The sequence below is a fragment of the Aythya fuligula genome, chromosome Z, assembly GCF_009819795.1.
Source record: "Aythya fuligula isolate bAytFul2 chromosome Z, bAytFul2.pri, whole genome shotgun sequence".
In the NCBI taxonomy this organism is placed as follows: Eukaryota; Metazoa; Chordata; class Aves; order Anseriformes; family Anatidae; genus Aythya; species Aythya fuligula.
Genome location: NC_045593.1, coordinates 69,334,256 through 69,359,580, shown reverse-complemented (window position 1 = coordinate 69,359,580; position 25,325 = coordinate 69,334,256). Strand labels below are relative to the sequence as shown.

The 25,325-nt window shown below is 48.8% G+C and overlaps 2 protein-coding genes across 5 annotated transcripts in view; both read right to left on the bottom strand.

Annotated features, from left to right (window-relative positions):
- Positions 1-1,560: 1,560 nt before the first annotated feature.
- TMOD1 (tropomodulin 1) lies at positions 1,561-15,443 on the bottom strand. Of its 3 annotated transcripts, none has more exons than XM_032206537.1 (10): positions 15,291-15,443; positions 13,139-13,295; positions 11,602-11,721; positions 9,335-9,424; positions 8,282-8,412; positions 6,788-6,895; positions 6,065-6,208; positions 5,135-5,279; positions 3,843-3,908; positions 3,054-3,113 (listed from the first exon to the last, which is right to left on the bottom strand). In XM_032206537.1, exons 1-9 carry the CDS (start codon positions 15,408-15,410, stop codon positions 3,874-3,876), a joined length of 1,050 nt encoding a protein of 349 aa, XP_032062428.1. In that variant the 5' UTR covers positions 15,411-15,443; the 3' UTR covers positions 3,054-3,113; positions 3,843-3,873. The 3 variants fall into 3 exon arrangements, with proteins under 3 accessions (XP_032062425.1, XP_032062428.1, XP_032062426.1); XM_032206535.1 differs by having other exon boundaries at positions 3,071-3,113; positions 3,849-3,908; XM_032206534.1 differs by lacking the exon at positions 3,843-3,908 and having other exon boundaries at positions 1,561-3,113.
- A 4,538-nt stretch (positions 15,444-19,981) lies between these two features.
- The window catches only part of TDRD7 (tudor domain containing 7), a 35,985-nt gene continuing 30,641 nt past the window's right edge, over positions 19,982-25,325 (bottom strand). For both annotated transcript variants that reach the window (XM_032206564.1, XM_032206565.1), the window contains exons 13-16: positions 25,187-25,297; positions 23,149-23,648; positions 22,587-22,747; positions 19,982-20,466 (exon numbers count right to left, since the gene is read on the bottom strand). In XM_032206564.1, the coding sequence (XP_032062455.1) occupies positions 20,246-20,466; positions 22,587-22,747; positions 23,149-23,648; positions 25,187-25,297 (993 nt within the window). In that variant the 3' untranslated portion in view covers positions 19,982-20,245. The remainder of the gene's footprint in view (positions 20,467-22,586; positions 22,748-23,148; positions 23,649-25,186; positions 25,298-25,325) is intronic.

The following is a 25,325-nucleotide window of genomic DNA, read 5'->3' as shown; positions in this document are numbered from 1 at the left end:
AGTTAGGGCAATGTTCCTCTCAGATAGGCTGTAACCCTCTCCCACAGGGCTGTGAATTTGGCATGGCCACACTGGTGTCTTGACTGGCAGCTTCAAGACAGGGGCACTGGCTCTGTTGCAGCCAGAGCACAGCAAAGCACTTCAGCACTGCTGCCCTGCACTCAGCGGTAACAGTCCTTGTGACAGCTCTTCTCGTGAAGCAGGACTTTGAAGCTGAAGTGTCTGCCTGGGGAATCACTCCAGAATGGAAAAAAAAAAAAAAAAAAAAAAAAAAAAAAAAAAACAACAAAAAACAGCGATTCTGTATGCTGCAATCCATACTAGAGGGAAGGTTGGAAAATTCCTATCGGTAGGAACCTTAAGCAGAAGTTGAAGCAGGGCCTGCAGCCCCCTGGCATCTCACCTCCCAGGTTTTGCTGGCCATTCTGGGCTTGTTTTGAGGCCTGGAATATCAGTGGGAAAAATCACAAGCTCTACGTGCAGGCTTGGTCTAGAGCACTGATGGCAGTCCTCAAACCTGCGTACTGTTCTGGCTCTCTGTCAGGTGTGAAGTGAAGAAGGACCAGATATTGTAATTCACTCTGAAGCACTATAATCCCCGTGGCAGGCTGTTTGTGGATCAGTTCTCAGTGCAGAATGAGGCAGGGCAGGCTGTATTTTATATAAAAGCTTCAGGACCTGCTGTGATGATAAACAACCCGTAGTGCTTCCGTCTGAGTTTCTACAGTACCGCACAAGCACACTTGGTCTGTCTGTTGGTGGTGCTTAGTTCTGCAGCAGCAAATGCTGGAAACCAGCTAGCCCTCTGCCACCGGGGAGCCGTGGCTGCAGGGTGCAGTCCTGAGAGCTCCTGGCAGCGGGAGATCCTACCTCAGAGGCAGAGGAGGGCCACAGGACCTCTGCTGGTCCTTGTGCACTAAGGCAGCAGCGGAGAAGGTAAGAGAAGGTGGGAGTTAAGCGGGCCTGGCTGTGACAACCAGGTGCTGCAGTTACCCCATGGCTTTTTCCCCTTTTCCTGGAGAGCTGCTGGGGCAAAACAGAGATCTCTTTGCCCCTGAACATCACCGTTTTGTAGCTGTTGCTGCACGACTTGATGCCTTTCACCACAGAGCCTGGCGCTGAGCAAAGCAGCTCCGTGAGCAAGGATCAGCTGAGGAACCTGGAGCAGTCCCACCAGCTTAGGGCATGTGTGAACTACGTGGTTAAAATGGATGCTGCTACAGCACAACAGAGGGAAAAGTGTTATTTCTAAAAGGCCGTTGTTGTTGTTCGAGGCCAAATGCTGCCAGGCAGGTGTCTCCGTGCATGTTCAGGTTTCCGAGCACCATCAGGATGTCCCAGAGCAGAACACAAGGTGCCCAAAACAGGCAGATCTGGGTGGATGGCTCAGCGGGAACTGTGTGCCTCTGGCCTGATGAATTAGTCGAATTATTTGCAGTGCACGTGGTAGGAGGCTGGCTGCCAGATTTTTTTTTTTTTAAATTATTATTTTTTAATATGTCTTCAAGCCTTTTTATTCTGTATTCTTTTAAACTTATGAAATGGAATTTGCAGGGCTGGGGGGGTGGGCAGGAGGAAGAAGCTATAGCAAAGCGTTTCGTTTGGCATCATTAGCATATTTATTAAGATTTGAAGAGCAACAAGTATGTTTCCCACATTGCTGACAGTAAAGTGTTTCTCTGCTTTATTTTTTCAGAGCCAAACTCTATTTGCGCACGAGCTCTGTAGAAATCTGGGGGCTTTCCTGGAGTACATGCAAGAGGCTGCAGGACTCTGTTCTTAACAGATGCGTACAGACAAATTCTAGTACTTTGCTAGGCTGTGTTTACATCAGACCAAGAATAAGCCCTTAGTACAGCAACACGTCTGCCAGGAGAGCCTCCAGGATCCCAGCCACGGTAACAGCAGGCGTTTGGGGTGGGACAGTGCTGGGTTCAATCCACAGCACGCCTGAGAGCTGCGTGTTCCTGGGGGCATTGCTCCCAGGCTAGAGGACGGGTGGTGGGCTGACAAAAAGCTGCCAGGCTGTGTGCAGCCTAAGTTCACAGCCAGGATGTTTCTGCTAGCAGGAAACATGGCAGTGTTCAGCGTTGCATTTATGCAGATGTTAGCGGGGAGAGTAAGCAAAACAATCCCCAGCGTAACAAAATTTAATTAATGGGCAGGATCTTCTCAACAAAGCAGTGGGGAGAGAGGATTTGACTCGTTGCCGGTGAAAATCTGGGGACACGCTTTTGAGGTCGTGTAACTGAGAGGGGTGGGGACTAGAAGAGAGGACGGTCCCTTACTGATTAGCTTGGCTATTTCTGGGGACTTGGTGTTTGCAGCAGGTCTCTATAAAGCTGGTGTTTTTATTCAGGCATGCACAGGATAGAACAATATTAACCCATCCTCCAACATCAGTTTTTGAGGGTCTTACAATTGGTGGCCTTAATTTAAATTTAGCTGCGGGGATAGGGGTAGGGAATCGATCTTTTCTGAGAAACACAGGGATGCGTTTGAAACGGCATCTCCAGCTACTTGACTCAGCAACTGTCAGTAAAAAAATACAATTCACAGCTCCTGGAATCAGCCATGTTTCTGGACAGCAGAAGTGCTTGTTAAAGTAGTTGCTCCTCTATAGATATTTGAGATCATTTTCGAAAAAAAAAAAAAATAAAGTATTTTTTTAATACTTCTGTAATTTGTGTGAAACAGTTGAATCCTTCACTCATGCATACCACATCCTAACTATGCGAAACACCGTGCAGAAAGGTTTATAGAAAAGTCAGGTCCCAGGTTAATTAAGTCACCTTCACGCTGGGATGTACTCTAAACTGCGATTGCGTAAAACTGTCAGGCTGTTCCTGGCTTGAATAGTTTCCAACTCTACAGAACACACTGACAGTCCTACTGGATAAAAAATCTTCAACTACAGCCACTAGTTAGCTTAAACCATTAGTGCATAAAACAGAACCCAGGCACCACACATACGCTGTCAAGGCACTTCAGCCTTTGGCTTTCCACAGTGGAGCAGAGAGCACTGGGGGTGACCGCCGCAGCCAGGGGCTAGACGCCAGTCCTGCACTTGGGGAAGATGGGCCCGTTCAGCTCCGCGAGTCTGCTCTTCCTCACTGAAAAAGAAGAGGAAGAGGAGTCGGTCGCGGCAGGGGGAGGACGGGGATGGCAGGTGTGGCTTGCCCGCTGTGAGAAAGATCTTGGAGGCATGATTTCTGCCAGGAGAAATAGCGCGAGCTCTGAGTTCCAGCTCTAAGCAGCAGGTACAGCCCTAGAGAGTTTAAATTAAGGGAAGTAAGCTGAGGTTTCCGTCCCTTTGTTACATCTAAAAGCTACTTTGAGCCTCACCTGCCTTATTCTACAGTCAAGTGCATTTCATGCAGTTGTCTTGGAAATTTGACATTGGACAAGACAGAAAGAGATAGACGCCACATTTTTTTTCTGCTAGTTTTTCATAATCACCCTCTCAAATTAAAAACAAAACATAATTTTTAAACTTATACCTTGTGCCTCCAGCCCTTGGATCATGGTTAACGTGGTCTGTAACTACTCTTAAACTCAGCTCTGTAACTACTCTCAAAGTTGATTTGCAGCTCTGAGAGCTACGTCTATGACTTTTCAAGAACTGTGTGTAAGCAAAAAAAAAAAGTGTAAAGGGGATGCAGAAGTTAGCTCATGGGGATGAATGTAAATGCCATCACAGCTGGCTCAGACAGGGCAGCTCAGAGAACAGAAGCTACAGGACCAAGACCAAGCTCTGGCAGCACCAGGTGATGGTAGGCAAGAGCGCTGGAGTGCAGCAGAGAGCTATTGCTGGCAGGGAGGAAAATAAAAGTTTTCTATACTTATACGTTGTCCAGGTGTAGAGCTGAGAAGCTATTGCCAGAGACCATGACACCGATGAATGCGAGCTGCAAACAAGAACCGAATCAGACAAAAAATGCAGATCTTAATGGCCAAAGAGGCAAAACGTACACCTGCTGCATGGGAGGCAAAGCTGTACGCTCCTTCCTTCCAACGCAGGAACAATTCAAACATTAGCTCCAGATCTTTCAGTTGAACACTGTGTATTTACGTTCATTAAAAACCTTTCTCTACAAGATGGAAAACAGCAAGCCTTTCCCGGAGCAGCTCTCTAGTGACCAGCAATGCAGTGGCAGGCAGAATGAATAGCCCAGTGGACGGTAATAGGCATGCTGTGTGGTTAGTGGAGAACTGGCACGTAGCTCTATGCTTGGCCACGTTTCATAACAGCACAGTGCCGTCTGAAGCAAGACCGCCTTTTCATTAAAATAAATACATATATTTATCGTCTGTTTAAGTACGACAGCCACTTGGAGCTATTTCTCCACGCTTTTTAAGCCCGAAGCTGATGGATGGAGGAATAGAGGACCCTGTATGTGGTGAACCTCCCGCGGATTAAAATACAGGTTTCCAGCTTTTCGCCGTTCCTTGCCAACTGGCATTTATACCTCAGGTCTTTCCTCAGGAGTGTTTGGAGGTCATGTTTACAGCCACCCTGTTTACCCAGCAGTGCTGGCACTTCCGATATCGCTCCACTGGACGGGTTTCCAGTGCTCTACAGCACCTTGAAGCCGAGCAGTGGAAAGCCTCTGCCATGTTAACTAGCTGAAACAGCACTTTACAGGCTGGCCCACGTTTCCCTTCACGAGCAGTTCTGCTCCCTTCGTCGAGAGTATAAATATAACTCCAAGCCATGTGGCTTCCCCACCTCCCCCCAGAAAACTTCCAGTTTGCTTTGCTGATGGGGGTGGGCCAAGCCCCGCTGCCTTCAAAGTTCAGCTCTCCTATTTTTCATCTCCTCGTTAAAGTGGAAGTGAAACTGGAGGAAGACGAGCAGTTGGCAGGAATCACAAGTGCTGTCAGCTCGCAACCTGTGTGCCACATCATGCACGTTGCTGCCCAAGCACATTAACAGCCCGCACTCCTTCACATCGAGACCCTCCCTTACGGCCAGAAATGCTCCCTCCTGGGGGTCTGGGCTCCAGTGTTCTCTGGGTTTGGAGCACAACCAGCATCACCGGGCCCCTCAAGAGCTGGTATCTGACTCCAGCACGCCCCCCACACCCCATTTTTTAACTCTTTTTAGCAAGATTCTGCCCTCCGCCCCACTCACTGAGGTCGTTGTTGTTCATCATGGCAATGGACGCGCGGAGCCGGGGACCTTGCTGGGTGAAACAGTACCCAAACTTCAGCAGGGTGGTGTTTTTTTCCAGTATGCTCGCAATTTCCATTTCCACTTTGTTGCCCAGGGGCTGGCTCTTTGGAAGGAGAGAACAGAGAAGCAGGTGAGTGAAGGTGTCCTCCTGTTGCTGCTGTCACTTCACCCACAGCCCTCAGCTGCCACCAGCTGGCTCAGGGAAGGACCAGCTTCTGCTTCTCCCTGGCTATGTGCGGGATGCTTGAGACTCTTAATCTTAAATATTTTATTGTTGTAGGCAGCTTGCCCACCTCTGTCCCCCCCTGCCTGGAGACGCAGCGAGTCCCACAGCCCCTGCCGAGCTGGTTGGGTCAGAGGGCGTTCAGCAGGAGCAGGGATCTGCTCACCTTACCCCCTCCCCTCCTTCTGGATCCGCTGCTCCATCCAGCATCCCTGACATGGCACTGCTGGGACGCCTGCTGGCCTGCTCCTGGTACAGCCCAGTGGCTCCAGCTCCTCCAGCACACACCTCACACAAGTCGTCTTGCCCAAAGACTATTTCTTGAAGAGACATGCAGTGAAGAGGAGCCTGGAGATCCTATCATCTTGACCTCACAGTCGCCTGCCCCAGAGCTCCTCATGGCTCAGCCGCTTCACGTCCACCCCTTGGTTTGGTTTCTGGAGAAACCAAACTTGCCAAGGCATCTGTACTGCTGCACACTCTACAGCCCTCCTGCCGTCTTATCTGCTCCTTCCCTGCACTGCAGTACAAATTTCATTTTTACTAAGTAACCATTAAGCCCACAGCCACCTTAGGTCACCCTCCACCTTGTCCAGCCACTTGACCTCCATCCAGCAAACAGGACATCTTCCCCTGACCAGAGCTCCTGACCACCTGCGCTTTACCTGGTTGTCAATCCGAAGCTCCTCCAGGGCTGTGTTGCCCTGGAGCGATTCAACGAGAGCCAGGATGCCGGCCCCAGAGATGAAGTTTGACTCCACGTTCAGGCTCTTCAGCGTGCTGTTGACCTTCAGCATTTCAGCCAGCGCCTGTGGGCAGAGGTGGGCAGGAAGAGCTGGCATGAGACAAGCAGGGCCAGAGCACCCCGGAGCCCCTCTGCTCTGGGGGATACCTGGGGGACCTGGTGGCAAAGGGGATTCCCTCCTGTTCCTGGGGTATTCTTGCACCTGAGTGTGCTGGAGGGCACGGCAATGCCTCGTACAGATCAATATTTAACTCCACCCCAAAAGGTGACAGCCCTTCTCCTTGTGAAGCCAGCATGGTGGTGGCAGGGGGTCAGCCCTGCCTCCTCTTGCCCACCACTCTTCTTCTGGAAGAATCCCACAGGCAAATATCAGACCTAGTGGGACTAAAGGGCTGTCTTCTGGAATAAACAACTGAAACCTCCACAGCTGAAAAGGGAAGTGAAGGAACTGAGGTTTGGTTCTGGCTTTCATTACTGCTTGTGACTGAAACACCTGCACCAAAAACCTGAGGTGCAGAACGTGCCCAGTGTGACTTAGCTGTGACGAAGCAGCAAGTGTGTGACTCCAAAAACACCTTGCCCAAGAACAAGCCCTGTCACAACATTGTCACAAGCAGCTGACACTGTGTGGCATCACACTTACAAAAGCAACAGGATCGTTGCTCTTCGTTCCAACAATGCTGAACTTCTTCACATAGGTGTTGGTCTTCAGTGCTTCAGCACAGGCTTTTAAAGTTGGTATGGGGATATTCTGTGAAAAGAAACGCAGAAAACCAGAGTTAGGTCACCATCTATACAAAGGATATGCAATACATTTAAATAGTATTTCAAAATTATTATTGAGATCAACACCAGACTGAGGTAATTTAGGAAGGGGCTGATGCATGTTTGTTCAAGTTCTCTAGCTATAATTAACGTATCCTGAGGACTGTGGCGATGTCTTCATCCCGTTTCCCACTCTGCTGATAGCTCACTCCCTTAATTTCAAGATGCAACGTCTCTGCTGCTTAATTTAATTACCTAGAAACTCAGCTACTTGTGAACACGGGCTCACGGGGGTGTGTGTAGCTAGGATCCACGAGCCTACAAAGCACTGCTCCTGTGCTGTTAAGTATAAATGACAGCACTGAGCAACAGCCATGTAATGTTATGGAAAATTTCTACCTACAGGGCCTGATCCAGAAAGACCTGAAATGATCTCCCTGTAGAACAAACTGCAGTCACTTCTGACTGTAACAAAGCAACGTAAAACAAGGTAAATGTTGCTATAAAATAATATATTTCTGGCTAACATTTGCCATACTAGGTCCCAGCCCAGAAAATACATCTATGCTTATTCTGAGTTCAGCAAAATGAGTACTTTTTGCTTATTGAACATTTTAGGTACTCTTGTCAGATGCAGGCCTTTTCATCTGCAAGATCACATGGCTGGTGTCAAGCACATGAAGGTAAAAAACATTTATGCTACAGAAGGGTGCAGGTGGCATGGCACAGGTGTTTTTAACACGCACATGCTGTTAACATTCCTGCCGTATGAACGCATCATCATTGAGCAAACCCCATGGGCTGGGGGTCCTCAAGCCAGGGGACAGACAGCAGCTGTATTTTTCAGTATATGTATGTACCCAGAGGCCACGTAAAAAGTGGTGCCGTGTCCTGGTTTGCTTTCTACAAGAAGAAAAGGAGCCCCAAAGAAGGGACGGGTGGGAGGTGGACTGGGTTACATACAAGAAGGGAGGTTTCTTCATATTTGCTTGGCAAGTGTCAAGATTAAGAAGCCATTTTCCTCCCACCGTTTTACCTTACAGGAACATCCCCTCCAACAAATGTGACTGACGAAACCACTACAACAACTCGGAACACTTCAAACCAGACAGGCTGGAGGTGGTTTTCTGCACCTGCCCTCAGTGCAGAGAGCACACGGCTCCTCCAGGCAGCTGACGGCACTCTCCTGCCACCAGCTCCACGTCGTTGTCCCACAGCAGGCAGCAATGCCTCCTGCCCAAAAGGTGGGAAGCGCTGGGGCTTCTTGCCTGGCTACATACAGTGGTATGGCATTAATACCCTGCGCAGCAAAGCAGGCTTGGGCTCTGCCCTCTGTGCGGTGCAGTTGGCGGGAGAGGAGAGCAGGACATACCATGATATTGTTAAAGTTGACTTCCTCAAGGTCAGGATCGTTGTTCTGGATTCTTTTCAGAGTTTCTTCCACATCCGTCGAGTTCGGCTCCTCGTCAGGAACGGGCTTGTACTGCGTGGGTTTAATAACGCCTGCAAAGTGAAAAGCAAGATGGGCAAAACCAGAATTAGCCAGAGCAGCAGCACATCCCCCTTAGGTGTGCTGCCTGCCTTCCCGGAGCAGCACTGGGAGGAACGTACGACCTGAGAGGCAGACACGAGACAAAAGACTGCACAAGCTCTTGCCAGACCTACCCACACTCATCTGTGTCCTGAAATGCTGCCTGGCACTGGGGGCAACCAGCACAGGGCAGCTGGTGCCTGCTGCTACGTGCTGTCAGGGACCAGAGCCAGTGGCAGGCATGCCACCCGTGTTTGGATGGCTGCATCCAAAGGGTTGTGGTCAATGGCTCAGTGTCCGAGTGGGGATCGGGGATGATCTGGTGCAGCAGCTTCCTCAGCCAGGCAAGCTCTGGGAGCACAGGACGTCACCACCACTCCTCTGAGGGGTTCCTGTCCTCTCCTCTCAGGTTTCATTTGGAAAGTCAGAATAAATGTTCCCACCTCCTTTGGAAAGTGATGTGCTTGACTTTTGGCAGCAAGAAATGATTTTGGCAGGAACAACTGCCCAGGAGACACCTTTTCTGCTCAAAGGGGATTAACGTTTCCAGGCAATCTCCCTAGGTGAGGTGTGAATTGTCTCTGGGAGGAATCGCCTCCACCCACACGGCTCCCCTGGGAAGGGGCAACATCCCATCTCCCCAGCAAACACCAGGAGATGGCAGACTGCAGAGGAAGCACCTCCCTGGCAGGCACCAGCCCAGAGCTGGACAGCTGTAGCACTCGCGTGCCAGCCAAGGAAGGGGTCTTTGCTCACACACGAGCGTGGCAGGGGTGGCAGGAGTCCAGCGAAAATAAAAGCCCAACCCTCAGCCTAAAAATAATTCCCACTTTGCCTCTGTGTCCAAGCTGGCAGGGAAAGGCTGCAGCCTGCGGCGCGCTCTGGATCACTTACTGTTAAGCCCTTCTTTGTTCACAATAGTGCTGCTCCCCAGTGCCTGGTAGTACTGCTGGTTGCTCATCAAGGTGTGCATGCCAAGGATGGCTGCAGACAAAAGGAAAGAAGAAAAACCTCGAGTTATTGCGGGCTCCACAGCCAGGAGAAGACACTCGTGCCCGTGCTGCCCAGGATGGGGTCAGCAGCACACTGCATTTTTCTGTACCGGCACAAAGCAAGGCACAAAGGTGGGACCACCCCCAGCTGTCACAGACACACAACAGGGCTCAAATGCACCCTTATTCATGCCAGTACAGCTTGACTCAGAGAAGAGGAATGCTGCACGGACAGCAAACAAACAGCCAAGGCTTCCCAGCACCAGCCTCAACTCAGCGTCATGTGAAAACACAGCGGGGAAGACAAAACTGAAAAAAAAAATAAATGCCATCACCGGGATTTAATCTCAGGGTCCAGGCCAGCAGGAGTCTGCACATCCTCATCATCCCACTCACCTGGGCACGTGCCACGCCAGGTTTTGAGATTTTTTAAATTATTATTATTATTATTTTAAAATAACTATACGACTTCCTGCAGAAAAATGCAGGCATGTGGACACTTGTCGTATACAGGCACATATGAATAAGTATTGACCTCAGGATGGGCACAGTGGTTAAAACAAATAAAAGACCAAAAGTAACTCGCAGGCTCAGCACTTTGGACACCCCCCCATGTGCAGCTTGGTGCAACAACAAAAACCCTCTACCAGCCAGGACTGTAAACACCTGGGCTGCAAGCAGGGGAAGGATTTGCTATTACAGCCATGTGGCTTTGCCCTTCTGCTCTCTTTCTGAGGTAGAGTTCATGCTGGTAGATGACAGTGACCTGCAGCATTGTCAAGTCTGGTGCTTACCGTGCATTATCCATGAGCACACAAGCCAAATGAAGACATCCCATCTCTGCCTCCCCCAGTGGACTGAAGGCACAGAAACCCTTCCAGGACTTTTTGGGAGCCACCCACGAGAACTGTCCTACCGGGCTTGCCAAGGAAGGGAGCCAATGTGCCACGGCTGACAGCGAGCCCTGCTAAATAGGCAGGAGCTGTTTCACAGCCTTGGCAAACTCAGAAAAGCAACACTGTCAATATTGAGCCTTCAGCACAGCTTGTATCACATCAGCTCTCGAGTGTGTTCTCCCCAGGCTTGCAGAACAAAGTGCCCTCAGCAGCATTTCTAGGTGAAAGTAATTGCTTCACAGGTCTGGGGCTTACACAGATGGGTTTTAGAGAGAAGTGCCTTACAGGATGTTAGGAGCAGAGTGAAATAGCAAAACCAAGAGATGCAATGCTCAGCCAGGGCAAGTGCATTGGAAGCCCTCGTGCAGAAATGCATTTCTGAGCCTGAGGATGGTTATCAGGAAGATGTCTGTGTGGTGTGGTTATCCTACAGGCTGTCTCGCAGCAGGGAGGACACTGCTGCAGAGCACGGACATCAGAAGGAGACAGAACTGGAGGAGGAAGCCAGAAGCACTGAATTACCCATCGGGAGCTAGACCAGCATGGGATGTGAGCCTGGCAAAGCAACCGAGAGGTGTTCATACACTGCTTTGGTCGAGGCATTTCCTGTCTCAGGCGCAGAGCTATGTCCATGCTGCTGCCTTTGCCAAGATACCAACACTGCATTCTCTAAAGCAGCAAGCAAGGAGGCTTGCTGGGGGTCTCCTCCACTCAGACACCATAGCCTGCAAAGCAGCAATGAGGCAATGCTTGAATTTAACCAAAATAAGAGGCTTGAACCCCTCAGAGCAGGGACCATTCCTGCCCTTCTTGGTTTGCAAGGGGCTTGGCTGCTCCAGTGAATGGCACCATGCTTTGAAAGACCCCAGCCTGACAGCTCCATTAATAGAACAAGAAATTCATGTTTCACTGGGTCTGTTTGATTTGTTTCCCAAGGGCTTGGCTTAAAGGGAGCTGTGTTCCCAAAGGAGATGGGTGATGGGCTGCAATTTGCTAGGTGCAGTGGCAGAGAAAAGAGAAACAAAGAGCCCGTGGATAAATCCTGCTTCTCCCTCCTCAGCTCCGGTCCATGCTCCTGAGTGAATCACACGGGGGTGCTGGGCTGGAAGTAACTCTAAATATATGTTTCCTTTTTTACGAAGAAACAAATCCTGTCAAAACCGACGGCATTCACATAAACAGCAGAGAGCTCAATAGCTCACGTCCCACAAAAGAGCAAAGATAAATCAGTAGCTAAATAACTCAAACCCCGAGTCACGTGTAGCTGTTTTACCAGCAATGTCACAGAGCTCTGCATCAGAGGCATTAGCGAGGGCTTCCTCCAGCTCCGGCTCCAGAGTCACGCTTTCCAGAACAGGATCCATCGGCTTCTCCTTGGGGATCCAAATTTTCCCTGCAAATGCAAAGTGAGGTCACGCTCAGCACAGCCACAGCACCCGTCCCACCACCACAGAGCGGGGCGGAAAGGGCATGGGGGGCACAAGGACCTAGATAAAAGATCGGAGCAGATGAAGAACCCCTTCCTGTTAGCAGGTCCGTGTCCTGCTGCAGTGTGACAAGGGGCAATGGGCCAGGCACCTCTGGCTGTGGAGCAGGATGCTTGTATCAGTGTGGTGGTGGCACCTGCAGCAGCCCTTGTGTTACTTTCATACAGAGCGACTTTCTAGTGCATGGTGCTCTGAAAGCACAGCCTGATGCGGTAGGACTTCACTTCTTTGAAGGCTGCCTCACAGAAATGTAAAAGGGATGCAGGTTTGCCAACACTTGGGTGGACCAAGGGAGGCCAGCGGCCTGGATCCAGTGCTGTCCCTCAGGGCACTGCCACCCCACCACGAGCAGAGCAGGGACAAGCAGCAAGCAGAGCTCCCCTCTGCCACCCTTGGGCTTTCTGAAGGTGGACACGTGCTGGGCAGGGACACCTCCACCACGGCTGGCCAGGAGGAGGCTGTGAGGAGACACCAGCAGCGGGGCAGGCAGCATCCTGCAGCAGCCCCGCATCGCCGCAGGGAGATAGCGAGCGCAGGGCCTGGCATACCAGCCGGGGCTATTTTCGTCCCCTCTCTGAAACCAGAGTCAGCAACACCGGAGGGGAGAAACAACAATCCAGCCGCTCGGGGCTGTGCAGACGCAGAGGCAGCTAAATATAGCCCCAAGGAAGAAGCAACTGCGCGGCGGGCTCTCCCGGAGAGAGATGGAGGCGGCTATAAACGGCGCCGGGCGAAACCGTTCATCTCCTGCCGGAGGGGCCACAGCTGCTCTGCAAAAATAGGCAGCGTGTAATTTAAAAATATATGTATTTTATACATAAATATATATAATATATTTATATGTGCATACATATGATGTGTATATTGTAGAATAAAAATGTAATTCGCCGTCTCTGGCCGACACTCGATACAAACCGTGCCTTCACTCAGCAGCCTGTCGCAGGTGAAACGATGTTTAACGTGTCTGAGATCGCATCGGGTTGAAGTATAATTAACTCAGCACAGAAGCTGAAAAACCCAAAACGCCTCTGGCTGAGCGCTGCCTCCTGCTGCCGTGCTGGCCAGGCTGGTGACCACAGCCGGGCTCAGGCATGCTCAAAGCTGCCACATCTTCCTGATGGGGCTCAGTGACATCTTTCTGTTTGCATCATTCAAGGAGAACTCTTTTTTTTTTTTAATAAAAATGCTTTAAAACAAGCTCTCCCTCAGCAAGGCACAGGGATCGCTAAGAAGGGGCAGGAAGCCTTGAGGAAGGCTGCACTGGGGGCTGTGCAGTATTGACATGCCCAGGTGCTCGCGCTGGGCTGTGAGGGGTGACCATACCTCTCTTTTCGCCTGTGAAAGGAACCAAGTCTTCTCTGTCTTTAACATCTTTTGCCTGCTTTTCCAGGTGGGCCATGAGCTCTTCCCTTCTGAACGGGCCAGTTGGTGGCTTTTGCGTCTGATCCCTCTGCCTGAGCCCCGCCGGCAACAGCGCGTTCTGGGCACGGGGGGAGAAACACGGGTCATCTCTGCAGGCCTCCATCCCTCACACACTCACCCCTACCCACCTCTCCTCTTGCACCGCCTTTCTTCCACTTGCTGGACTTCTCAAAGTCTCAGAACCTGTCTCCATCCAGCCCCAGTGGCTCCCGTCTCTGCTAAGACACGATGCTCCTTCCCTCCCCCAGCACGAGATTTCAGACACCAGCTCCACGGCAAGATCTCCACGCTGCCAGGTGGATGCTTCTCCACAACAGCAGCTCCGTCCTTCTCTCTGGGGGCTCTCAGCCATCCCCTCCTGCTCTTCCTATAGCCTCCTCCCACGTGCTCACCACCTTTGATACCTCCTAAGCTCAGCAGATCTTCTCCCTATCCGTCTGTCCACGGGCCAGAGGACCCCACTGGAGGTGGGGGCTGTGCCCACTGGTCCCATGAACATCAGCCTGGAAAAATCCCCACGTCTTTCCAGCAGAGAGTGGTGGTGGTCCACAGGCCAGAAGGGTGGTGGTGCCTGCAGCTCCACAGCCCCAGAGCCCCAGCCCTTTTTTCCAAGCTGTCTCCTCGTTACTCAGCCACGTCAGCCGCCGCAGGAAGTTGCTTTGTGCCTGACACATACGGCACGTAAGCACCTGCTTATATTTAAATATAGAACAGCCTTAATGCAATAAGTCTGTTCCCAGATCTGACACTAAGCGTGTTCTTTAAAGCTCTGCTGGACAGAAGGCAACATTTGTTTTCTTTAAGACGCCCAAGGTGATTTTCAACAAGACGCCGACTTTTCTGTGCCCACCTCAGTAATTCACTGTAATTTAAATCTGTTTCAGTGAAAAGCCTGGGAAGAACGATTACTAATAGCAAGTAATTAGCCACAGCCAACCTTGGTGGGCCACTCAGCAGCGCACCACTAACGCACCAGCCAGGAGGCGTAAGGAACAGCTCTCTTCCTCAGGCTTCGTGCTGTGCAAGGTGAGGATGCAGCTCGGGTACCCAGGCCACAGCTGCACGGACGGGCTGTCACCATTATTTTACCTCTTCACACCTTTCACAGAACCCTGTCCATCTCCGCATCTCCTGGGCCAGCTGTAACCAGCCCACCACCACGCAGACACAATGCTGGGAGGCAGCCTGCCACCTCTTAATTACTCTCCCGTGTTGACGCTGCAATTAAAAGCACTGATGATGCAATCTGCACTGCCCATCATTTCCCCCCGAAACATTAACCGCACGTTGCAGGAACAATTTCTCACTTGGCAGTGCCCAGCCTCATCATCTAACGCTGCCGTAACCCAAAGGCCTGCCAGTTGGCTCCGCGCAGCCCCTGCCACAGCACAGCCTTGCCTCCAAAAATGTTTTCGCTGTTTGGCATCAGCAGGCCCAGCATCTGCATTTGTGCAGCTCCAGATGATGTTGGGAGGCTAGAAAGCAACCGGCCCAGTTTGCAGAACTCAGGGGTTTGCTTTTCTGACTGCAGACAGGAGAATACTGGCCATTTGGAGTTTGCTGCAAAAAAAAGCACCCAGCCCACAAAACCCAAAACACTGCCTGAATGTGGCCTGATGAGAAGTAGTGATTCCCACAGGTTCCTAAATATCAAGGCAGGTCTTCCTAAAATATAAGGGTGTCAGGACGGTGTAAGCCCAAGCACCCTGCTGCGAAAAGCGGTGTACAACACCAAAACTATCAGCAGGTTTTACTCCAAAAGCCTGGTAATTTAATCATTGGGCCAGAGACCAGTACAGTGCTGGTCACACCACGGCATGCATGCTGGGCACGGGCAGGGGGACACGGCAAAAAACAAAGCCCCACGTAGAGCCTGTGCTCACGGTGCAGGAGCACAACTGCTCCTGCCCGTCTGGGGCCAGCCTGTCCCATCCCTGCACCGAGTAGAGGCTCTGCAAAGGACCCCACCGAGGTACAGGATACTAATGCAGCACATTTGCCCACAGCTACGTGAGATTTACCACCTGCCAAGCCTCATTTCAAGACGACTTACATCAGGATCCAGCTCTTCCAGGTCATTCTCCAACTGCCTGAGCTCCTCCTCCGTCAGGGTACCAAGAATCTTGTCTTCATCCAGGTCCCGGTATTTCTCTAGCTCCTTTCTGTAAGACATCTTAGAGCAGTCCGGTGAATATCACTCTCACGCCGAAAGAGGACCTGAAACGAAAACACGGAGCGTAGCCGTGAATGCATGAAACATGACCCTGCAGCCCTGCTGGCGGGGGAACGCTGGCTCTCACGGACTCAGACTTGCGCAAGATTTATGCTCAAAGCGTGGCTGGCTCCGAAGCCAGGTCAGATTGCTCAGGGCCCCCCTGCCCACTTCCAGATGCACGTAGCGACCCAGGGCCAGGAGAGCAGTGATGTCGGGAGCACCTCGCCCCACCATGGGCTCACAGGGTATCACGGGGATGTATCAGCACGGGGCTCTGGCTGGGGACACCCAAGCAATGCGGGGTGTTAACACAACATCCCAGGCAATTCATCTCTTTGGGGGGCAATAAGCCACAGGTGGTAAAGCCTGCAGCTCACCCACCCTTAGGAGCACCACCGTGCACGTGGCACTGCTGCGGCCAGGAGGGAGAGGAGACCTGCAGCACCGCCGAGTCCCTCCGAGCCCTGCGAATCCCCACGAGGCTGCAGACCTGAGCGCTCCTTCCTGCAGGACTTGTAAGGCAGCTGCGGCTCCAGATAGGAAAATTATCTTTAGCCTGCCCACGAAAGGGCACATTAACGCGTAGCGGCTCGACAGCGAGCCCTTAAATTTAGAGCCGTCATCTGCTGGGAGGCTCGGCCTCCCCTGGCGTGCCCGCCCGCCGTCCCCACATTCCTGCCACTCGCCACCTGGGCGCGATGCCTCGCTTATCAGGGGCTTATCAGGGGCAGAGCTGGGAGGCAGGAGGTCCCGGGGACCCCGACCTGGAGGCTGACGGACCATGAGGAGCTGTGTTCGTGCACCTCCATCTCCGTCCCTGTCCAGGGGGGAGATGTCCCGCAGGCACGGAGCCGTGTGTTGGATGCTCCTCCGGCCACTTCTGAGAGTTTGGGAGAGGATCAACCCGGTTCTCCACAGGTCCGTTCCACCAGGCGTGTCCTCGGTGCCTTCCCAAGCCCGCAGCGTTGATCTCTGGTTACTTTTAATTAAACCTACCCATACTCCTGGCTCGGGCGGCGCAGGAGACACCACAACAAACCGCACGCACAGCACACGCAACCCGCACAGGGCTGAGCCCACCACAACTTTAAGCAGGTGTTCACCAAAAAAAGAAACACAAACCACCAGGATTTGTACAGAAAGACGTCAGGAAGGCAGCAGAGAGGAAGGGCGAGGGGGCAAGGCTCTGCGCGCCCAGGGCCGAAAAGCCCCCCGGCAGCGACCCCCAGCCCAGCCGTGGCCGAGGAAGGGCAGGGGGAGAGGAGCCCTGACAGCCCCCGGGGGGCACGGGCAGAGGCTCCTCCACCCGCAGCAGGTGCCCCATGCCGGGGGGACAGGCTGCAGCCCCTCGGCAACCCGTCCCGACCCCCAGATCCGAGCCGTGCCCGCTTACCGCAGCACCGCCGCGCCGCGCCGAGCCGAGCCGGGGGGCGGGGGTCCGGCCCGGCACAGCACGGCACGGCCCGGCCCGGCACCCAGCGGGGCGGGGAGGGGAGGGGAGAGGCCCCCGGCCGCCCACCCCTTCCCCAGAGCCACGGCAACTCCCCTCGGAGCCGCCCTCCCCTCCCCTTCCCTTCCCTTCCCCTCCCCTCCCTTCCCCTGCCCCGCAAGGGAGCCCCCCCGTGGGCTCCACGCACCGAGGCTGCGGTGAAGCACAACTGGGGGATTGCACCGATGGCTGAGCGCTTGTATCGTGTGATTATCGTGTGATTATCGTGAGATAAGCGAGGGTCGGGCAGTGCAGCGAGCTGGCAGCACCGCCGCCAGCCTTCAGCCAGCCCCCGGAGGTGAGCGGCGCGGACAGCGAGGAAGGGGATGCATAAAACAATGTCGTGAGTAAATAGATCAGCATTACAGGCAGCAATTATTAAACAAATATCATTATTATATCATGCTATAAACAGTTTTGTTCTCTCTGTCACACCAACACCCCAACCCTCTGAGCCCCACGCTGGGTGCAGACTGATGTGGGTTAACCCCAGCAGCTCCCCCCCCCCCCAGTGCAGCAGGGAGTGGAAGAAAATGGAAAAAGGCAAAAGAAGTGCAAGAACTTGGAGGTTGAGACCAGAAGAGTTTAGCATGAAAGAAGGAAAATACCAAAGAAAATGAAAAAAAAAAAAAAAAAAAAAGTAAAAAGGTGTGAAATGGCTCACCGCTCCCTGGCTGATACCCATCCACTCCCCAAGCAGCAGCAGCCCCCAGATGATGACACAGTGCCCTGGATGCCACGGGACATCCCTTTGGCCAGTTTGGGTCAGCTGTCCTGCTTCTGTCCCCTCCCAGCTCCTGCTGCACCCCCAGCCCGCCCGCTGGCAGAGCGGCGTGAGAAACCGAGGGCCTTGGCTCTCTGCAAGCACTGCTCTGCAGCAACCAAAACATCGGTGTGTTATCAGCATTGCTCTCGTCCCAAATCCAAAACACAGCGCCACAGCAGCTCCAAGGAAGAAAAATATCTTCAGAAAATATAAAATGACTTCAGAAAAATAACAGCCCAGAAAAATAACAGCCAAAACCAGGACATTATCATATGCAGGAACTAGTTCACCACAGGGAAAGTGCTCCTGGGTTTGATCAGGTAGGAAGCACTCTTGTTTCTCTGGTACCTGTTCTCTGTCCCATGGCACCGCACAAAGCAGCTCCAGTGCAAAGGCAGTGAGACTGAATGAATGTTCTTGCTTCGTGTCTGGGCTTTTTAGACTCTGGAGCAGCCAGCTATAACCAGGGAGACAGTGAAGGTATGTATCCTCAGACCCTAGGAGGATAAGACAAGCAGCTCAAAAAGCATCTTACATCCCCTGAGCATCTACCAGGCTGCTCCCCCTGCTACTACAAGTGTAAATCCCAGGTCTGCTCCATTCCATCACTTTGCAGGTGCACGTCTACTACTGGCCAACAACAGGCCTCAGTGTGCAAACAGTCTGGGTATTCTTCGAACAACCTGATCAACTTCACTACAGCTCCACAAAATTACCCTGTGCCATTAAACTTTTCCAGCAACATTTGCAAGCTTGCAGGTGTAGGTGTCATATGCTCTTAGGCACACAAGAAAGCTCTCCCACTCTTCAGAACCTCAGGAAAGAGCTTTTCTCATCCTAATGACCCACACCATCCGGATTTTTTGGCTCAGCAGCAGTCCTACGTAGAAAGAAAACTCTTTTGCATCAATGTTTATCCTACGGCAGCTGGAGATCACTTTGATTCTTTCACCTACATTCATCGCCTTTGCAGCTGAGGAAGGAGAAACTATAAAAAATCCTGGAAGAATGATTAATTAAAAGCAGATGAAAGCTCTTTTAGGCCTGATAGTGACCTTGCTAAAACGGCAACCAGAAGCTGTATATGCCAGGTAACATGCAGTGTTGCATGCAAAAAAATAAAAATAAAAAAAATCAGTGGAATTCTTAAGAGGTTAGACAGATTGGCAACCCAGAGAGGCAGACAATACTGTCCTTTTGCATTTGTCTTTGGGTGCTGGGCTCAACAGTCTCTGGCTTTCTTTTCTTTGTAGTACAATGTCACCCACTGCTTCCAACCCCAGTGGTCACTTACTGCAGGGAGCTCCTGAAGGGAACCCAGGCAGTTACTGGAGAAACAGCTGGCTGATAAGACGAGCCTGCCTCACACAGTTTTAGCTGTGCTGATGCCAGAGCCAGGGTGGGTGAGTGGGTGAGACTACCCTGCGGGTTCTGAGGACGGGAAGGAGCAGTGGGCTACTGAATGCTCTCAGGCATAACACAACTTCCATCTCATCGAGTACACTTGAGAATCTCACCTCTGCACACTTAACTATGGGCAGGACCATGTTAACTAGCAATTTGTGTTAAAGTAGCTCAGAATATCCGCAGGCATTTTCTCCCATCTTGCTGTTACACAGGCACCGCATGTTTCTGTCCATTTTCCCTTACCCATGCAGGCAGCAGGCCATCAACTATAATGTCTACACCACCTCTAAATTTTCCAAGGTCCTCGCAATCTGAAGGGAGGCAAAAATACTGCGTTCAAAGCAATCATCTGCGTGCTGACGGGACATTGTTTGCTCCTGCCTCGTGGGAAAAGCAGTTGTTTAAAGTTTCTCAGAAACAAGTAAGAAAGCAAATTATCAGAAAAGGAGGGAAAGGAATGCCTTGAATTTAGCAAGCAGAGGAAATGGGGTAGAATTCAGAAAAGCAGTATCATTCCTAACAAAGAGCAAACAGACTAGTAAGCACAGGGAAGTCCATACCCTTCTGTGAAAGTTAGGCCCTATAATCCCAGGCAAACTTCCCTGCCCCAAACAAGGCATTTTCAACTACTCAATTCTTAGAAGGCTAAGGAAGGGGAAAAAAAACATCAAAAATGCACACCTCAGTCACTAAATTCAAAAACATTGAGGACTGCTTCCTTGTTTCCCAAGCAATAAAAATTCTAGCTAAAAAAAAAAAAAACAAACAAAAAACAGGAGTAGTATCCAGTAATGGTTAGAAGTACCAACTAATAGTTATGACACATGCCTCCCCCCCACTCAGGGAAAGATCACAACAAGTCACCATTGTTTTATTGATAAATAACTTTTTTAGTATTTTCACCCAAACTCTAGCATTTCAGTGGTAAACAAAAGTGCAATTTTTCATAAAGTCAACCTGAAGTCAATATAACCCAAACTTGTTAAACAAATCTTTTTCACTGAACACACATTTTGCAAGTTCATACCCTTCATGTCATCAAGGCAATGTAAGAAGTTACATTTCTCTTCAAAGCCTGTTAATTTATTTTATTGCTAAAGAATCTGAGCCGCTACATTTCAGAAGTGGTGATTAATCAGCTTTTGAAAGTTCCGCAAGACTTTGAGACACAAAGTCATGAATCCACGTATCAGTATCTGGAAGAGACGTGTCCACTAAGTAAGTCACTATTTTTCGATCCCAAGAGTTAGTACTTTCATTAATTGCCTGTATCTGCGCCACCAAGGGTTTCTTCTCTACTCGATTCCGAAACATTATTGATGCCTCTTCTGACCACTGCTGGCTTTTCACTCCTAGGACAAATGTAAAACAGAAGAGTGTGTCATTTACAGACTAGACCAATCTGAGTGATCAAGCTTATATAGAAGCAGGGGGGTTTAAAACCTTGAGAAAACAGATATTCAAGTACTAGTGAAGGCAGCTTAACTCCAGGAAAAAAAAAAAAAAGCTCACTCATCTCCCACACAAACAATGTTAATTATTGCAGAGGCTAGAACATTTATTTTTTTCTTAAAGTCTAAACCTACAGATAGCTTCACAAAAGTGAAAGGCAAACGCACTGACTCACTGAGTTTTTCCAAGTATAGTAGCTGTGATGTATGACCAAGCCATGTTACCTAGACAAGAAGGAAACTAAAGATCTTTTCAGAAGAAACTAGTGATTTGTATTCTGCCTGAGGATGCTGAAGCAGTAGCCTTGATTTAGATTTTCTTCATCTCAAAAGAGCATTAGCAACTAAAAAATCTGCCAAGCCTTCAAATCCCAAACTAGACCTGCAGAGAGAAGAAGCAAATAGAAATGACTCCTCAATGTCTCACAACTCCTGCTGTTTTTTGAGATTGGCATCCCACAGAGGTGGGCCTGCTCAGGGACATGATGCTAGAATCCAAACAGGGTTTGGATACAGCTGTGAACCACCAAGGAAGAAGCAGCTCCTGCAGACTAGGAATTCAGTCTCCCCAGACCACTGCTGGTGTAGAGCATCTAGGCACAAAGGACTTAAAATGTTGCAAATTCCCAAGCAGTAAGTTACAGATAAAGGAAACAAAACAGAGAAGTGGCAACACTGCTTCTACTATTATCAGCAGCTTGCTAACAGGACAGGACACCACAGACCTGTCAATCCTAACAGGTTACAGAAAGAAAGCCAGGTTGGTAAGCAAATAGAATTGAACAAGAAAACAGACCAGAGTCTGAAAGACAACAGGTAAGACAAAAAGGGAAGAAAAAAGTGGAAGAATAGGAAGAAGACAGTTATCTGTCTTCTGGGCCTAGCTGGCCTGCTTCGACTGTATGTGGCAGCTCAGAAGCCAGCTCAGCTAGCTACTCAGGATTCTGTGAAGCAGGAAGAATTGATGACTTGCAGGCTCTCTTGGCAAGACCCTGTACTACCCCAGTACACAGACAGAGCTAGAAATCAGCTTAATTTCAGCACTGACCTCCTAGGACCCAAGCCTAGTGGGAACACATCCAACTTGACCTGTCTAAAGCAGTCCCCAGGGTCACACTGAGGCTATGCTGGAAGGCAGATCCACAGAAAGCAACCAACAGAGCACCAATTGGTCTGTCATTTCAAGCAAGTGTATTCTGTAATTGAAGTCTAAGCTAACCAAGTCTAAGTTTACCAAACAGAGAAGAGACATAAATCTGAAAGCAATGCCAAAATGAAATAAATTTGAACAGGAAGGAAAACACATTAAAGGAGGGAACAAGTTGTAACTTTCTTATTTATTTTTTTTAGATGTATGCACACCCTGTATGCCCATAATTAAATTAATCTTACTTAAGTTTGATGAAAGCCCCCACCCTCCCCATGGAGTTAGTTTGTGAAAACCAATGTATTTCAGGCAATTTTGAGTTCCAAATATTTACTAGAAAACAGAAAGTTACAATATGGACAAGATGTGAAAGACTAACACCTCCAGAAACTCAGCATCTTGCCCCTAACTTTATGTAAACTACAATAATTAGAACATCAGTTCCTATCAACAGATTTATTATAGCTTCCACACTTCATAATAGGTTACGCTTAAAGATCCAAAAACCATTTGGATTTGATTTCCCTGGGTCCTTTGCATATTAGCCACCACACACATTAAATGGTAAATATTTATAAGAAACAGCTGCTGTTAGAATTTAAGCAATCTTCAGTTTTATACGTGCTAAAAGTGCTCCATTAAATAGGTAGGAAAACCAAACCATCAACACCTACGTAAAGAAGAAAAGGAGATCTACTTTGATAGCATAAGCATGCATGCACTGAGCATGTTTTTGCAAGCAGGTGCATGTTTACTCTAGAAAAAAAAGTCACTAACATTCAGCTTTGTCCCGTTTACATTTATAGACATTTGGTATCCTCACTGATGTAAGACTTAAAATAAATAAAAAGAAGAGCAAATGATTACCACCTACCTGCAAGCTGAGCTCTTATAGCTTGGAAAGGTAGCTTTCTGAATTTATCCAGGAGTGGCTGTACCTTCTCTATGCTGACAAGCTCATGTTTACCATAGTCCAGCTCGTACACTGACAGAAACCCATTTCTAAGGATTCCTTTTATTATCACCCTGTACCAACTGAAAAGAGGAAGAACAAGAATAAACACGATTTATATTCATCCACTGTCAGGGCACCAGAAAAGCAATATATGACTGAAAGATTTTAACCAACGTGTCTCAAGCTTCCCAGATCTGGTATTATCTGAATGAAGTCCTTTGAACAACTATCTGGAAACGTGACGAGACTGCAACCTCATTTACCCCCTTGATCTCTCAGCTATAGCCAGAGATCTGCCACCTTGCTAACAATGCAGACAAAGCATTTCCCCCAAAAATTGCAACAAGGCCAAGCTTTAAAGAAAAATGTGTAATTCTGTCACTAACTCCAGAACAGCTATGCACGATGATTTACTAAGATTTAAGTACTGCTGTATGTAAAAGCTTGCCTTCAGAGATTCTTAATCTAAGTATGTACTTACTGATTTTCAATTTTAGCTGCATACAACTTGTTTTTTTCAATGTTCACAGGTCTCTCTTCAGCCATGCTGTAGTACAAGATCATTTCTTCCATTAGGGCTTCCAGGTTGTGTAGCTCTTTCCAAGGCTGGACAACAAAGTGACCTGGATGGCATGCCACTGAGACATAGACATCCATGAGCCCACCAACCTTTGACAAGGGTAGGGGTGGAGGCATATCACTGGCAGACACGGCACTACTGGGCTCCACAGCAGGCTCAGCTGAATCAGAAAAACTCTTCTCTAGCCTTCCCCGATTTAACTGCAGTGCTGAAACTGTATCACCTGTCACTTTGGTGGAGGTGGTCCCCCTGGGCGTAACGCTCAAGAAAACATCTTTCTGATGCTTCCACAGGTCTGTGTTTACAATCTGACGATTGACACTACGATCCACGTCAGGGAAATTCTCTGGAGCAAACAAGTAAACGTGTGCAATTCCCTTTGCAGCATCCTGTTTAACCACCTTTAGAAAGAAAGTGCAGTTTAATTTTCAGTTATCAACTATTAAATGCACATCTGGTGTTGAACAACAGACTAAAGCCTTCACAGAAAAGCAGCAACAGTTTACTCCTGTGAAGTATTTTCAAGATTCTCTCAAATAAGTTAATGAAATTGTTGGATAGTAAGCCAATCACAGGTGCTAGAAATAGCATTGATATTTATTCCACTAATGTAAAGCATATACAAAGTTTGAATCAAGTTTTGTTCTGCCCAACTGGTTCAATCTCAATATTGCTTGGCACAAGCATGTACGATTGCAGTTTTCTGGAAGACATTAGCCACAACTATAAATTAGCCATACAATTCTGAACAATTAAGTAATGCAATCAAATATTAACACTCAATCCTTCAGAAATCTCTTTCTGTCATTATGGGAGGTGAAACCTAGTAAATTAAGAATGGAATGAAAAAAAGGTGAAAAAAGCTTCTAGGTTTGTATCATGTATAATTTCCAAGCACTGGCATAAAAAATATCTTATTTAAGGGCATATATCATTGGCAGCAACTAGCATTATTGATAATAAAGCACTGAAATTTTCATATGACATAGTACATAACATTTGTTTCCAGCTTCCTCTGTCGATTTTTCTGTCTTTCCTCTAATAATCTGCAAAGGATATTGCTACTTATAGGCAGCAAACGGAAGACAAATAAAAACTTTCCAAAATTAAATCATTTGTGTTTCTTCTATTATATAATCAAATAAAAACTAATATCAAACTCAAATTATCTTGAAAAGGACATTTAGAAAAGGCAGTTGCAACAGTCACAAGTCCCAGACTACATGAGCTATGTTTTAACTGCACAGCCTCCTGGGTTAAAAGAAGCAAAAAGATCAAAAAAACTACAAAACATGCTTTCCAAGTGCTCTGTCAGTACTTGGAATCAGATTTTTAAGAGGAAATCAGCTTTGTCTAGCTTCCAGATAGCAAAAAGATTTCCTTTATAACGGTGGCTAAACTAAACCGGAAAGGAAACATTGCCAATGGAAATAATTTTATCTCAAATATAACCGAAACCCTTAATTAAATGATAGCAAATACTAAGTCACACTGGATTAGAAAAAACAACAAATGAAAACTAAAACCGCTTTCAAAAACCAGAATGAAAAAAGGTTATTCTCACTTAAGAGGCATAAAAATCGTTTAAGATCTATGGAACATTTATGTGGTAAAACACAAACAACTGTTTCTTTCTTAACAGTTCATAAAATAACTCTAGCTCCATATCTGGACTGGCACAGGAAAATGAGAAAGGCAATCAGCTGCTAAAATTCTTCAGAGGAAAAAGAGAAACTGCTAACGAGCCAAATATTCTTATGTCAAACATCATAAGAAAGGGACTTTGTATTGCACTTATGTCTAAGAGATGGCTACAAACTTTTAAACTTCATAACAGAAATAAATTCTGATGAATGGTCAAGTTTTCAAAGTTGTTCTTTCAGTGTTTTTTTCCACAGGCCTATGGATTTAAGGTCATACAGGCATTTTGACTATTTACCTTCATGCTAAATTCAGGACAACTTGTTACTTTATCTCTCAGCCACAGTACAGCATCTGGAGTCCACATGCCAGTGTTGGGAGGCAGATCTGCTAGGCAGCATGTTACAGCCTAAGAACAGAAGCATATAAAAATATGG

Bases quoted from the DNA above. Each gene is read 5' to 3' on its own strand.
- TMOD1 (XM_032206534.1), bottom strand. From the start codon at position 15,410: ATGTCTTACAGAAAGGAGCTAGAGAAATACCGGGACCTGGATGAAGAC. The intron at 11,722-13,138 runs GTATGGTCACCC...TTGCATTTGCAG, and splicing joins TTTCACAGGCGAAAAGAGAG to GGAAAATTTGGATCCCCAAG. The intron at 8,413-9,334 runs GTAAGTGATCCA...TTCACTTTGCAG, and splicing joins GAACAAAGAAGGGCTTAACA to GCGTTATTAAACCCACGCAG.